The 15,094-nt window shown below is 39.5% G+C and overlaps 1 protein-coding gene across 1 annotated transcript in view; it reads left to right on the top strand.

Annotated features, from left to right (window-relative positions):
* Positions 1-2,923: 2,923 nt before the first annotated feature.
* PRR16 (proline rich 16) overlaps positions 2,924-15,094 on the top strand; it is a gene marked incomplete at its 5' end in the record, with an annotated part of 279,519 nt that continues 267,348 nt past the window's right edge. The window contains 1 exon segment of the mRNA XM_079702264.1: positions 2,924-3,082. Coding sequence (XP_079558390.1) covers positions 2,924-3,082 — 159 coding nt within the window.

The following is a 15,094-nucleotide window of genomic DNA, read 5'->3' as shown; positions in this document are numbered from 1 at the left end:
AAGTGAACAACCACTAGGTGATCTCCTATAATTATGCAACCCTTCCTGCTGCAACCCTCAGAAAATGTTGACTAAAGATACAGAAAGAATAACATTCTGGGTGAACAATCATTTCTACAAATAAGACACTTTTCTATTAGCAGTCTGTTATTCTAAGTTTGTAAGTGATGTGGTTTGAGTATGTACCCATTTGCCTCTAGCACTAGTACATAAACAGATTTATGAACACATTAATAAGAAATTTTATTAGGTGTCACTTTTGTTGTGTGGTCCCCATAATTTGGCTTTAAAACATCATATATGTGAATCTCTGACAGAGTGCAGGATGTGCCAAAGGAGTGACTAATTTTTCCACAAAGGTGATAAAAAAAATAGAGAGCAAATAGATTTGACGTATATCCTTGTGTCCTTCTTATTGTCTCCTTCCCCTCAATATCTTTAACTCTTTTTGTAAAACTTTCTTCTTTAGAAATATTTTATCCATACCTGATTAATGACTAAAAGATAGTGGTAGTCATCACTGCTGGGGGTCGACTAGCTTTGTTAGTTTGGGTTTGGAAGCCAATTACAACTTTTCCCTTTCAGTTAACTCCATATTGTATTTAAATATAGATAGATAGATAGATAGATAGGTAGATAGATGATAACCATTATTTAAGAGTGAATTGTGATATGGATGTGCATAATGTGTTTTAAAGTAATAATTATGATTCAGTTTTGAGCCAAAATAGTTTGGCTCATTGCTAGCAATGGATACCATAGGAGAACAGAATTTTTTTTAATCATTAGTGAAGAGATTCAGAGTGGCATGGAAATATCTTTATATTAACAAGAGGATTATTTTGTCAGTGGAAGAAAAACACCACCTCCTTTCCTCTTTTCCAGTATTCTTGCTTAACTTCATCATTTTTGAGTTTTGGGGGCTTCCCTATTCACTCGCCTACTATTAAGAGTCAAAAATTCTAATATAAAGGAGCAGTACTTTCCCTTTTTCTCACATTCTTTCCCGCAATTTCTGACCACTTATCCGTCTTCAGATACGAAATAAGAGTATAGTTAAAGATTAGGAATTTATCGTGGGGGAGTTTGTAAACCTGATGTATATATTTTTTACTGTTACACCTTTATACAATAAAGAAGAACCTGCAGAGACAGGGCACTTAAAAATATATATTTTCTCTGCCTTAGAGAACTCAAGCATATTACTTATTTAACACTTCTAATAATTTCTTCCCTCTTCTCCTCTCCAATTTGCTTAGTGCACATTGGTTCATTTATTCTTTCCTTATTTTAATTTTCTTCCAGCAACTTCTGCTTTCTACCTTTCTTTTTCCTCTGATTTTTCAATGCATTTTTCAATATTGTTATTCTTTTGATAACACTTCTAAATTTCTATTTTTCTTCTGTTGTCTCTTTTTTCTTCCATATTTCAAATATGACTTCCAAGGATTTTATCAAGATGAATTATTCAGAATGAAGAGAGTGAATATGAGGGGTTTACGGAACGAGGAAGAGGAGAGCTGCCAAGATTTTCTTCATGTATAGAAGCATAATGGAACAATCTGGGGTGTGAGAAGCAAGAGACAGAGGTCCTTGCTAAGGCATGACTAAATGGGAAGCTTATTAAAATAATGATTTGGAGTAGAGTGTATGAAGAAAATAAAGTAGATCCAGGCTTCCAGGTCAGTAGCTAATAACCCATGGGTTTGCTACTAAGGAAATTAAAACTTTAACTAATGAGAATCCTAGCCACCTACTGAGAATGAAACTGAAGGCTTCCTGTTAACTCCCCTCCCTGGGTCATTTTGACAGAACAATCAGAAAGTTATTTCCTCTTTATTTAGTTGCAAAAGACTTGAAATGGATAGAAAAAAGAAAAAAAAAAGTTGATGGCAAACTCTTCTTATTCAGCTTTCACAAGAGGAGATCCAGTGTATTTCCCCTGCATCCAAAACATACATTATCATAGGCCATGAAAAGAGGAAAGACAGTTAAGAAAACAAAAACAAAAACAAAAAACGGGAACTGTCCCAGATAAGTACAGCCAAGATGACTCAGACAGTCTCACAGGGGATTTTTGATGTGAGGACTTCCAATTAATAAATCCTCTATTAGCTCTGTGGAATCAGCAGGATTAAGCTACCTCTTTCAAGAACACTGGTTAAATATCATGATTCCAGGGGGTGAGGGGTCGATTTTATCCACACCTCTTTTTATTTCTGCACAAGTAAGAACACCTCTGTTTGACTCTTGGGTGAGTAGGAGAGTGATTGGAGGCCTTCGGGACACACTTTGGCCCTGGATGAACATTTAGAGTCGCTTTACTAGCCCTAAATTAAACTCTGACCCTACTGTGGTTCTTAATCGATCAGAAAGTGTGGTGGGGATCCGGGTCTCTGCTGGTGGGTGAAACAGAAGGAATCCAAGCTGGTTGTGACAAGACATCCAGCAGGGTATGATGGTGAGGGCATTTCAGTATCAAGACGACAGGGTGGGCAGGACACGAACTTATCACCCGGCTCCCTGACGCCCAGGTGTTCTGGGAGAGATCCCGGGGGGATCTCCCCACGTGCCGCGGGTCCTGCAGCTGACAGCCAGAGACCGGCGGCCAGGCGCCCCTCTCCGCGGGCGGGGAGCGAGCGCCTGTGTGCGCGCGAGCGGCGGGCGGCGGCGGGAGGAGGCGCAGGCGCGCTGTTCGCCCGTCTGCAGCCCCGCGCCGAGCGCCGCGTCTCGGAGAGTTGATGGCAGCACCACAGTGCGGCCACCCGGCCGAGCGCCGAGCGCAGCCACCCGTCGCTGCCCGGGGAGCGTCCAAGATGTGGGGGGACTGGGGCGGCAGCGGCCGCCGCGGCGCCAGGGAGCGGGGCGCGCAGCAGCCTCCGCTCGCCAGCCTGTGCTGACCTGCCTCGCTTGCCCCCAAAGAATGTCAGCCAAGTCCAAGGGGACCCCCTCCTCGTCCTCTCCAGCCGAGGGACCGCCGGCAGCCTCCAAAACCAAGGTGAAGGAACAGATCAAGATCATCGTGGAGGATCTGGAATTAGTCCTGGGCGACCTGAAGGACGTGGCCAAGGAACTTAAGGAGGTGAGAGGTGCGGGGTGTGGGGAAGGAGTTCGTCGCCTTTCACCCGCTGGGGTTCCCGGTCCCGTTTTCACTGGGGACCGCCAGATTTCTTAACTCAAGGGAAACTATAGAAAGACGTCTGCAGACGGACTTTCTTTCCTCCGGCGACTCCTGAGAAGAGTTGTTGCACTTTCTTTTTTTTTAATCAGGAAGAAATCAACTAGTGTTTTAATCGATGCACCTGGGATGGTGAGAGGGGTGAACACGCGTGTCTCGGTTTGTGTGTGTGTGTGTGTGTGTGTGTTGGGGAAGGGGATTCACTGGGGGTGTGTCGACAGAGGAAGAAACCAGCAACCGGCCGGAGGGTGCAAGATGCTTCTCTCCTGCCCTCTTGCTCCCCCAGAGTCCGCTGGCAAGTCTCTCCTTGCCTGGCAGCCTCCTCAGGCCGGGGCTGAAAGGGGGCCGGGTTCCGGGCCCTGGGCCAGGCCCGAGAGGGCAGCCTGGGAGAAGCTCGGCTCCGGGCCCCCTCCCCGCTTCCCGAGCCCAGCTGGAAGGAAGGCGACCCGGGGCTGCTGGCTGGAGAGCCCAGACTTGGGGATGTAAAGGGGGTCTGGGACTTTCTCACTTTCGCACTTCCTGAGGCATCCCCTGCTGTCCTCGGCATGTCCCTCCCAGTAACTCCGGGCCTTCTCGCCACCCCACCTCCTTTTTTCCTCCTATCTTGTCGCCGGTTGGCATAGAACCTGGGGCGCAGGGCGCGTCGGTGAGTGAGTGTGTGTGTGTGTGTGTTTGGTGTGCGTGCACCAGCGTCTTGCCACTTGAGTCCTGGCTCTTGGGAACCAGGACTGTTGTGTTTCTTTGTCGCTCCCCCCAACCCCCATTCTACTTCTGCCCTCCCACCCCCACCAGCGTTGATGCGGATAGAAAGAAGCGGAGGCAGTGTCAAGGCTGAGGATGCGTAACTCAGGCTGCAGCTCAGGGCGGGGGCGAGGGCAGGGTTGGGAGGGGTGGGGTCTCCCGCGAGCCCGCGGGTGGTGTCTCGGAGCTGGTGGCAGAGTCCCAGCCCAGTATTCCGCTACTGACTGGGTGCCTGGGGCTGTTCTCCGCCAGGGAGTCCGCACCCCTAGTTGCAGGAGAGCTGACACTGTAACTTCGAAGGTGGTGGCCGCAGTGGGAAGGGAAGGGGTGGGGCGTAGTCTAGGTCTAAAATTATAATCCTGTTTCAAAGGCCAAGAGGGAAGAGATTGAGGGTCGTTTGGATGGCTGGCCTCTAGAGACTGACCTCCTCTGTCCAATTTCCAATCCAAATGTGAGGATAGAGCCCTCCTTCTTTCTCCTCCTCTCCCTGTTACCTCTGTGAACTGAACTCCGCGTTTGTTACCAAGTACAAGTCTGTTAAAATAACCCATTCATCGGCAGGGTTTGGTTTGCAAATGGCAAATGCCATTCTTGTAGGTTGCTCCACTGGCAGAACATAATTACTACTGAGGTCCTGAGAGCGGAGATTGATACAGATGATAGATGCGAGGAGGAAACTTGTTCGTGTTTCAGGGCTTCTCTAGGATCATTGTTTCACAACTGGTTGACAGATGGCGAGGTTATGCATAGAAATTCAAGCCTAAAGATGCTGTTTGTTTCTTTGTTATCCTTTTATTTGACATCTTTGGCAGGCTGTATTTTCATCCGAAACATGATGGCGTTTTAAAAAACGAACAAATTTGGGCAAGTTCCTTTTGGCAGAATTGTGCTTTACGGTTGTTGAGGTTTCTAAGATGGGGGATGTGGGAAACCTACATCATCACAGAAACGTATTTACTGCTTCAGCAAGGAGGCTGAGATTAAGAGAAAGTAGTCAATCAAAACTCCGCATCTATGGGCACATACTTCTTATGTTACGATGTGTCACTCCACTCCTTATTTTAGACAGAATAAATGACAAGAAACTGCACATGGTCCCAGTTCTGCTTTGCATCATTATTCTGTACATGTTTGGAGACCAGGTAGATCTATAGTGAAACTTTTAACCTCACTGTAGCTCTTGGATAGAATCACAAAGAAATGTTTCAGGGAGTCTGTGGATCTCTCTCCCTTTCACTCTTTCTGTTTTCATTTGCTTGAGCATTTTTATTAGGGAAAAAACAAACAAACAGTTATAAAAGGAATAGAAAAGCATAGGTAATGTAAAACCAAGTAAATGAAAAGATCTGTCTTCTAGACAGATCTAGAGATAAAATTTTATCTTGATGCTTTGTAAGCTTTGATTGGGTGCCAGGCCCTGTCTGGCTAAAAATTTCACCCCTGAGAGTGGAATTTATGAATGATAAATGATTTGCTGTGATTATTAATTACTTTTGTGAGGATATCATCATCCTAGGTTTGCACATGGAGTTGTGGATACTATGTCTGAATCTCAAAACACTGGCCATTTATGTAATAGGAGAGAGAGTTATTTCAAGAACAAAATATTTATAGGGCATGTTTAACCTATGACATCTTGCAGTTGTCCGGCATTTATCTTTTTAAGATAATATTGCACACATGACTGAACCTGTTTTTGATGTAATTTTGAATGGAGGAGTAACAAAACTTTGTAAATCACAAACCTGTTGGTGCCTACACCTATGACTTGTAAATATAAATGTCACTATTCATTAATTGTTACATTCACTATTCTGGCAGCTTATCATTGGTATATACTAAATATAAACGGTTATATTTTGAATTCTAATTCCTTTATTGGCAATGGTATGTGTTTATGCCATAATATATTTTAATATAAGTTAGCATAGAGCTGTTATTAATTTGGAACAGAAATTAGAAATAAGAAAGTGATTATGACTGCATCACTGTATCATTCACCATATGGTATTTGTTTTTTCCCTGACTTTTTCTCTTTTTTTTCTTTTTTTTTTTAAACATCTTTATTGGAGTATAATTGCTTTACAATGGTGTGTTAGTTTCTGCTTTATAACAAAGTGAATCAGTTATACATATACATATGTCCCCATATCTGCCTTTTTCATTCTAACTAAAATGTAGTATTCTGCATATTTTGTCCTTTATTTTTGCATAAGCTCTGCACCAACAATTAGTGCACTTGATTAGCCTTTTGTTTGAGGTTATTTTGAAATTTATTTTCTCTTTAGAAGTCTTCTGGACTTCAGTCATCTGAAAATTCAGGTAGTGGGATAGATTCCAATATAATAGTAGCTGCTTGGAACTCTTTAACAATTAGTAACAGGGACTTCCCTGGTGACACAGTGGTTAAGAATCCGCCTGCCAATGCAGGAGACATGGGTTCGAGCCCCGGTCCAGGAAGATCCCACATGCCGCAGAATAATTAAGCCCGTGTGCCACAACTACTGACCCTGCTCTCTAGAGCTCGCGAGCCACAACTACTGAGTCCACGTGCTACAACTCCTGAAGCCTGCGCGTCTAGAGCCCGTGCTCCGCAACAAGAGAAGCCACCGCAATGAGAACCCCATGCACCACAACAAAGAGTAGCCCCCGCTCGCTGCAACTAGGGAAAGCCCGCACGCAGCAACGAAGATCCAACGCAGCCAAAAATAAATAAGTAAATAAATAAATAAATTACTGATGAACAAAAAAATTTAAAAAAAAATGAGTAACAAAATTCTATTATTATTGGTACCTTTTATGATTAGTTATTGCTTAATTATAATTAGATTGTATATTAGAAGAAGAGGAACAGGATTTCTAGGAAGTCTAGGGGCAGATTTATTCTGCCTTCAGAATTTAGTAAAACCTCAAATAACTTGACTTTTCAGAAATAATATGGGCTTCTGGGTCTTCTGTACTATAATGGAAAAGCCTTAAGTATAATTCAACATATTTATTCAGCATCTATTGTGTGCCAAATACTATATTACCTTTTTATTGCTACCAAGATGAATAATTTGGAGTTTCTGGTCTTAGTGAACTCAAAGAATAGGTTGGGATATATTTATCCTGTCTTTGAACATCAGTAGTGTAAAAAGGCATTACTACTTTTAGTGACCACCACTTTCACTGTGATCTAAGAATACAGAATTGAGAATAAGAATGATATATATAGATTTATAAACTGATACTTGGTATGTACTTAGTAGTAAGCCTTTGGTGAAAAGGGTAGTAGAAACTTAAAAAAGATGGTAAGATATGAATTTTAAGAAACTTATGATTTATTCAGACTGTCATGATTAACACAAACGGGTCAGTGCCATATACAGGAGATCACAAATCCAAGTGTTACGATTAAACAGTGGAGATTTTCATGAAGGCCAAGTCCTTAGGGAGAATGAAAAGCCAAAAAGGAAAATTTGGGGTCTTTGAGATGTTGGATAAGATTGAAAAGGTAGAAAGGAGAAGCAATTAAGAGGAAATAGCATTGGAGTGCAAGATTAATCCATGTTGCTTTTTTCTACACGTTGAAAATAAAGAAAAAAATAGTGGGGCAACTCTAGAGTTTTAGGGATAAAATTAGCCATTTCCGGGGCAATCCTTTTTCTTTGAAGTAATGCAGAAAAAAAGAGCTATTGCTTTTTTTTGTTTTTTGTTTGTTTGGTTTTTTTTTGCGGTTCGCGGGCCTCTCACTGTTGTGGCCTCTCCCGTTGCGGAGCACAGGCTCCGGACACGCAGGCTCAGCGGCCATGGCTCACGGGCCCTGCCGCTCCGCAGCATGTGGGATCTTCCCGGACTGGGGCACGAACCCGTGTCCCCTGCATCGGCAGGCGGACTCTCAACCACTGCACCACCAGGGAAGCCCCCAGAGCTATTGCTTTTTAAAGAGAGTTCTCAAATAAGCTGACCTCTCTTGGTATCAATTTGCCTGTTCTTTTGTGGGGATCTCACTGGTAAACTTGTTGTGCATCAAATGTTGGTGTTAATATAGGATCATAGATCTTGTTGCTTAGGGAGCAATTGGAATATATAATAAATAGTCTTCTACTTGGAAACAAAATTCATTGCTGCTTTAGCTGGATTCTTGTTTAGTTTAGACTGATTATAACCTTGAGCATTCTTCATACTGTTTCATTTTACGATTTTAAGTAACAAGACTATTATATGAATTAACTATATGTGTGTGTGTATGTATATATATATACATATGTATGTGTGTATATATATATTGCTTAGCCCTGTGAGTAGACATGACCATTATGGAGAAACCAGTAAAGATGAGTTCTGTCTGCTCTGGGATCACTGACTGATTGGACTCCATGAGTAGGAAGGTTTTGTCAGCTTTGTGACTATGGATTGGAAAGCACTCAATTATAATGTCATATAAATTAAAATTAAGTTTAATTTTGAAAAGTTTGAAAACCTATAGGAAATGATCCATTTGGGGGCTGATGAAAACAGAATTAATAGAATTAACAATTATCTGCAAAATGTTTTTGTTTTTAAATGTTTTTTTATCTTTTTTAATGGCTTATCCACTTGAAGTGCTTTAGTTTATTGATCTAGGAAATCCTACCAAATATTTTTTGGTTAATGAATCCATGCATATAAAATTCATTACTTGAACAAATTACAGAGAATAATGTCTGGAGTATTTTCTAAATTCTAAAGTCATGAATGAGTGAGATTTCACAGATGATTAATTTGTAGCAATAGCTGTATTTTTACTACTCTATACAACAGTCTACCCTCTCAAACTGAAGTACATTACCAAATGCTAAAATGCTCTTTAGTTTTTCTTTTCTTAAGCATGATGGCTTAGCATGTTATTAAGAGAGCAGCATGGTTCTGAGAAAATAGAAATAACCAATAACCATGCATTACTGTCTCTCTATTTCCAATGCATTAAACCATTCAAGACTCAGAGAATTAACTGATAAGAAATTCAAACAGACTTAAAGTAATAAATAGACAGTGTGCTTCAGGCAATAGTGAAGTAATAGATAATAAAACCAATGTAATAGTTTCATTGTTACTTGGATTATGTTTTTTCCACCCTTACTGCTCTGAGGATCTGAGGTAATTAAATCAAAATGTAGGAAAAGAGATAGAAATGTAAGTTTGAGTAAAACATATTTTCCCACACAAATTAAACTACAGAGCATCTGTAGAACTAGTTCATGAAAAATATCATGGACAATTTTTGAAAATTAGAGGGGAAAAATTCCAATAATATGCTAACCCATTTCTGATTAAAATGTGCATAACTGACATTAAGTTGAAAACAAAAGATTGGTAAACAATGAAGGGTACTTTTTTTTCCTTTAAAATTTAAATTTATTTGTGTATTTTATTAAGATTTTATTTTGGGGGGCAGTTTTAGGTTCACAGCAAAATCGAGGGAGAGGTACAGATATTCCCTTATACGCCCTGTCCCCATACATGTGTAGCATCCCCCATTATCAACATCCCCCACCAGATTGGTGCATTTGGTACAACTGATGGATCTACATTGACACATCATTATCATCCAATGTCGATAGTTTATGTTAGGGCTTACACTTGATGTTGGACATTTTGTGACTTTGGACAAATATGTAATGATATGTATCTATCATTATGGTGTCCTACAGAGTATTTTCATGCCCTAAAATTCCTCTGTGCTCCACATATTCATCCTTCCTTCAAATCCTAAGGTTACTAGTTTGTTAAAGAAGATATTTCATAAGTAATACAGTATATGAATAATATAAAAAGTTTGGAAAAATCAAAAAATTAGAAAAGATAACATAAAAATCATCCTTAATGCCACATGTAAATAGATATATTGAGAATTTTGCTATATTTTCTTTCCATCTTTTTGTATGCATGTTTTTAACATAGACAAAGTCATGTAAAATTATGAGGTTATATACAATGATGTTTTCTGCTTTCTGGAACACTATTAGATCACAACCATTATATATATCTGTTATAAGTTACTTTATCATGCCCCTAATGTTCGACATTCTATTAACAAATTTTTGTGGTGGTTAAGCATCACTAAAAGAACAGCTTTGACAGTAAAAATAGCTAAGACAGATAGATTTTTACTACCTGCCTGATACTATTCTAAGTATATTTCTTAATGTTAGGTCTTCTAATTCTCAAAACAGACATATGAGGAAGGTACTATTGTTACTCTATTTTACAGATAAAAAAACAGAGGCCAGAGATGTAAGTCACTTGCCAAGGTCCCTTACTTGTGAGTGAGGCTTCAGTGCTAGGCATTTTAGTGCTATAACCCAGGCATTTAACCACTAAGTTCTATGGATCTTCCTATTTTTTCCCCCAATTGCTTAGAAATCAAGGGTGCGAAAGTTTTAAAGTTTTCAATCCAACTTGCCAAACTATCTTCCAGGGAGTTTTTCACAAGTTTTTTACTCCCAGCGTCTGTATATGTGTGGACCCATCTTCTTAAATTTGTAGCGAAGCTAATAAAACTTTTAAGTCTTATTGTGAGTATATTATTTCTTTGTGGTAACAGTCATTGTTTTTGTGGGTTGTACTCAGTTTTGGGCACCAGTATTGAGGCAAAATTAATAGTGAGTTAACTAGACATTGCAGTTTTCATCTTCTGAATAAATAGGTACTGCAGTGAATTACTTTTGACCTATTTACTCTTCAACAAAAACTTTAAGAAAAATATGACATTTCTTTTTTATATTATGACTTAGAAAATAAAGGAACAACTAATATGGGTGCTTGCTGATGTCTAGCATTGTATATAGCAGTTTCAAATGAATTTAAAAGAATTTGGGAAACTTTTTTTTTTTTTTTTTTTGTGGTATGTGGGCCCTCTCACTGTTGTGGCCTTTCCCGTTGCGGAGCACAGGCTCCGGACGCGCAGGCTCAGCGGCCATAGCTCACGGGCCCAGCCGCTCCGCGGCACGTGGGATCCTCCCAGACCGGGGCACGAACCCGCATCCCCTGCATCGGCAGGCGGACTCTCAACCTCTGCGCCACCAGGGAAGCCCGAGAATTGGGGAAACTTTTATTCTCTTTTGTTATCAAATTGCCTTGGAAGGGAGCTACTGTCCTTAAGTTTTCTGATATGTTTGGGGTTTGACAGTTGTTTCGCTTTTTGCTGTGACAGATGAATAGAGAAGCTTGTTGAATATTTACCAGGCCCCAAATTATTGAGCTGGCTAGCAATGCCAAATGTATCTTTATTGTTAGATTTCGCATGTTAATTTTAGTGCTACCAATTTTAAGCCACCCCCTCTTCCCCTCACATATAAGGGAAAAAAGAAATACCTTATTCTAAAATCCTATTTTTTTATAGTATAATATGAATAGAAGTGTTTTTATCATATTAAAAGTTAGTTCATTAGGAAGAACTGCTCGAAGTTAAGATTTCTTAGACCTGGGAAACCAAAGTCAAAGCTACTTCAGCTCTAAATAAGAGCCAGAAAATAACATCAACTGAAACGAGAAAATAGGCATGTCTAGGTAGTGTCCACATCAAAGTAGGTTCACAAGGTGGCCTGTCAACTCGGAACAGATGTTGCCTTATGTGACACAAGCTATCTGTATTTTTGAGAATGGACGGATGTGAGGATTCCAAAGGAATTGAATTTCAGGCCTCACTTTAGGTAAGAAACATTAACATTGTTAGGACAGAACTTACATGTATGATCATTGTTTTTCCTCCTTCTGCTTTGCAAGTGTTACTTCGGGTTGATGTTTGAGATAAGTGTTTACTTGTACGATAATTGAAGTCAGTCAAATTATATACCTATGCCCAATGAGTCAGTTATTATGTTGTTTGACCCATTATAAATAGAGTTTCAGCTACAGATAGCATGTACCATACTTGTCTGGAGAAAGCAAATTTGACAATTTCTAACAGGTTCTCTTTTGTAGTACTGTCCAAAAGCTAACAGATTTACTGTTGTTTGTTGGCCTCTTTCATAATATCATATCTTGTCCTAAGATTTTGAACTATGTTCATGTGACAAAAAAATGCCAGGTTAAAAAGTATGTATCGGTCAAATTAGCTGTCTTCTAGAGGCAGTAGTTCTTAATTATTTCCCCCATGTCACAGAGCACTTCGAAAGTATGACAGAATTGTGGGTATTTCCCCTGGAACAAAAGCTCATGAAGGCATAAGTTTTTGCAGATGTTTAGGGAATCTTGAGTGGGTGAGAATAATTCAGGTGAAGAGACAAAACAAGTGATTGATTTAAAAAAAAATTCAGCTGGTTGTTTGAGACCCATCTCCATAATTTTCAAGATCATAAGTCCTGACCCTACAAAAAAGGAAAAAAGAAATACTGATGGCTATAAATGGATGGTTTTTATTCCAGGAGCAATTGGGCAGTTTATCAGCAATTTACTTCTCTTAGAGGGACTCTGGTAGATGTAATCTATCTCAAAGTGGGGTAGGAGTATATATATATATATATGTGTGTGTGTGTATGTATATATATACATACACACACACACATTTCACTAATCTGAAACTGCGGAATGCTCTTGTGTCTGAAGGTTAACTCTCACTTTTTTTTTTATGATATGTGCTAGAGAACATCACCACATGGAAGGATAAAATGTTTGTTTCCGGAGCTTATTGTAAATTAAGCGTGTTCTCTTATTAAAACTGGTCCCAGAACAGCATTTTTCTTTATTTTATTATTTTTTGTGTGTGACACTAGTTCATGAATGAAGAAAGATTTATTGAATTCTTGATATGTGTAAGATACTGTGCAAAAGAACATAAAGGATGCCAACATGAATAAGCTTAAGGACCTGCCCTTGAAGAAAGTCACCTGTAGTAGGATGAACTTCACCTCTAGTAGAGTGCAAGAAGTAACTCTAAGGCAATGTAAAATGTGTAAGGAGACATATCTAACAATTTTAACTCTTACTCAGAGTAAAATGAGGACTTTGCAATTTTGAGCTGTAAGAGTGACCAGATCTGAACTACTTCCATTGCTTCCTCTTTACCTTTAATTTCTGTCTAGTTCAGGGTTTCTCAAAAATGGCTCTATTGACATTTTGGGCAGATAATTCTTTGTTGTGGATGGCTGTCCTATACATTGTAGGACATTTAGAGCATCCCTGGCATGTACTAACTAGATGCCAGCAGCAACTAAAAATGTCAGTGTGACAACTAAGAATGTTTCTAGACATTGACAAATGTGCCTTGGAGGGGAGTGAGGGGAATCACCCTAGTTGAGAATGACTGCTCCAGCTTTTCCCTCTTATTCCATGTCACTTACATATTTCTTAATATTGCTTTCTTTACCCACCTTTTAAAAATTTATTTAAGCTTTTATTTGGTATTTATCCGTCAAGCACCGGGGCTTTATGTTCCTTTCATATCTTGTATTCTTATGTTTAAAAAAAACATTATTTGTGCCTTTTCTTACATTTACCTGATTCTTTTCTTTTTCCCTTCACTGAAACTACTTTTAAAATATATCTTCTCACTTTCACTCACCACTTCCCTTATCTCATTTTCTATTTTTCACAATCAAATAAAGATTAAATTGAAAAATTTCAAGGAAATTGTGTACATGTGTGTATTTTAAGATTTGGGGGAAAAAAGGGAAACTCAGAAGGGACAATGGGCTGAGGCTGAGCTGCTTGTCTCCTTGCCACCATTAGTTCCTGAATGAGGTCAGTGGCAATCTTTACTGGAAAGAAGTCCTCTTCATCTCATCTATCAAACTGTCTTATGCTTCTCCTGTCTCTTCCATTTCTGTAGAGATAGGGGAGGTTTGAATGGTGTCACTGCTTCGTGGTGTGGCACAAGTTATAGAAGAAATACAGTGATGGTCATGATGATGATGATGATGATGGTGACAATGATGATGATGATGAACATGAATGTGACTAAGATCTGTTCAGTACTCACATGTACCATGAGCTGTTCTGTGTTAACTTGCTTAATCCTCTCAGTCACCCTTTGAGGTCGTTATAATTGTCCTACTTACAAGGAAGCTGAGGCAGAGGGGGTAACTAATATAGAGAGCAAATGATGGAATTGGACTCCCGATATTTCTCCCTTTAAACTGTTGTCCAGAACCAGCTCCCCAGTTCCCAGCAGCAACATAGTTACTCTGCTGTTTTTCATGCTTTTAACTTCAGTACAATCTTTTTTCCTCTCCTTCCTCCGCTATGTCATCTGTCATGCTTCCCTTTCTTGTTCCTCCCTTCTCCTCCTCTTCCTGTCTTCTTCATTGTTTGTTCTTTTCCTTCTTCTCCTTCCTCATAAGCTTCTCTGATATTCGTTAATATATTATACACTTATTCAAAACTTTAAAAAAAATGTCTACTATATGCAAGGAAATGTGCTAGGGAATAAAAAAAAAATATTGAGCAACACACACATGGCCCCTGACATCTAGAACTTACATGCTAGTGGGAGGACATTATTCAAATAATAACAGAAATAATATTTATTAAGGAGCGTTAAAGGCTATGAAAGAAAAGTACATGGTAGAACAAGAGCATAAAATCATTAAGTCTTCTTCTAAATAGGGGGTTTCAGATTGGCTGTCTTCCTTCCCACTGCCACCTCTCTAATCCCTATGCTATCAATTTCATGGAAGATGTTTTAATAGCCCTAGAGCTATCTATCTGGTCTCTTGTTCTCCTCTGCCAATTCATTCTTTAAACACTACCAGATTAATCTTCTTAATACACTGCTTTCTTCATGCCACTCCCCTGCTTAAAAGATCACACACTATTCTCCTGATACTTAAAATGTCAAATGAACAAACCCAGCCTTACAGCCCGATATCCAGCAGTCCCATTGTTTCAGTTTGGCCTTATCTCTTTCCTTCCTTCAGGGAGTAACACAGAGACCATCCCAGACAATCTTGACACCATCACAATTTTTACCCAACTTGAATTCTGTATTCCTCATGTTTATGGTCACTATGCCACTCAGTTGTATTTGCTTATGTTCCTTAACAATTGTTCCCTGTTTGTGCCTTAAAAAAAAAAAAGTTGCCTTTCTCTTTTAGTTACCATGTAATCTTTAGTACAACATTTTTAAAGTCTTACTCTTGTTATCTGATGAGGAACTTAAACTTGAAGATCCAATTCTGAGTAATACTTATTAAAGCTGTTAAGGAATAAAAG

Source organism: Hyperoodon ampullatus, assembly GCF_949752795.1.
Source record: "Hyperoodon ampullatus genome assembly, chromosome: 4".
Classification (NCBI taxonomy): Eukaryota; Metazoa; Chordata; class Mammalia; order Artiodactyla; family Ziphiidae; genus Hyperoodon; species Hyperoodon ampullatus.
This window is presented reverse-complemented; position numbering and strand designations above follow the sequence as displayed.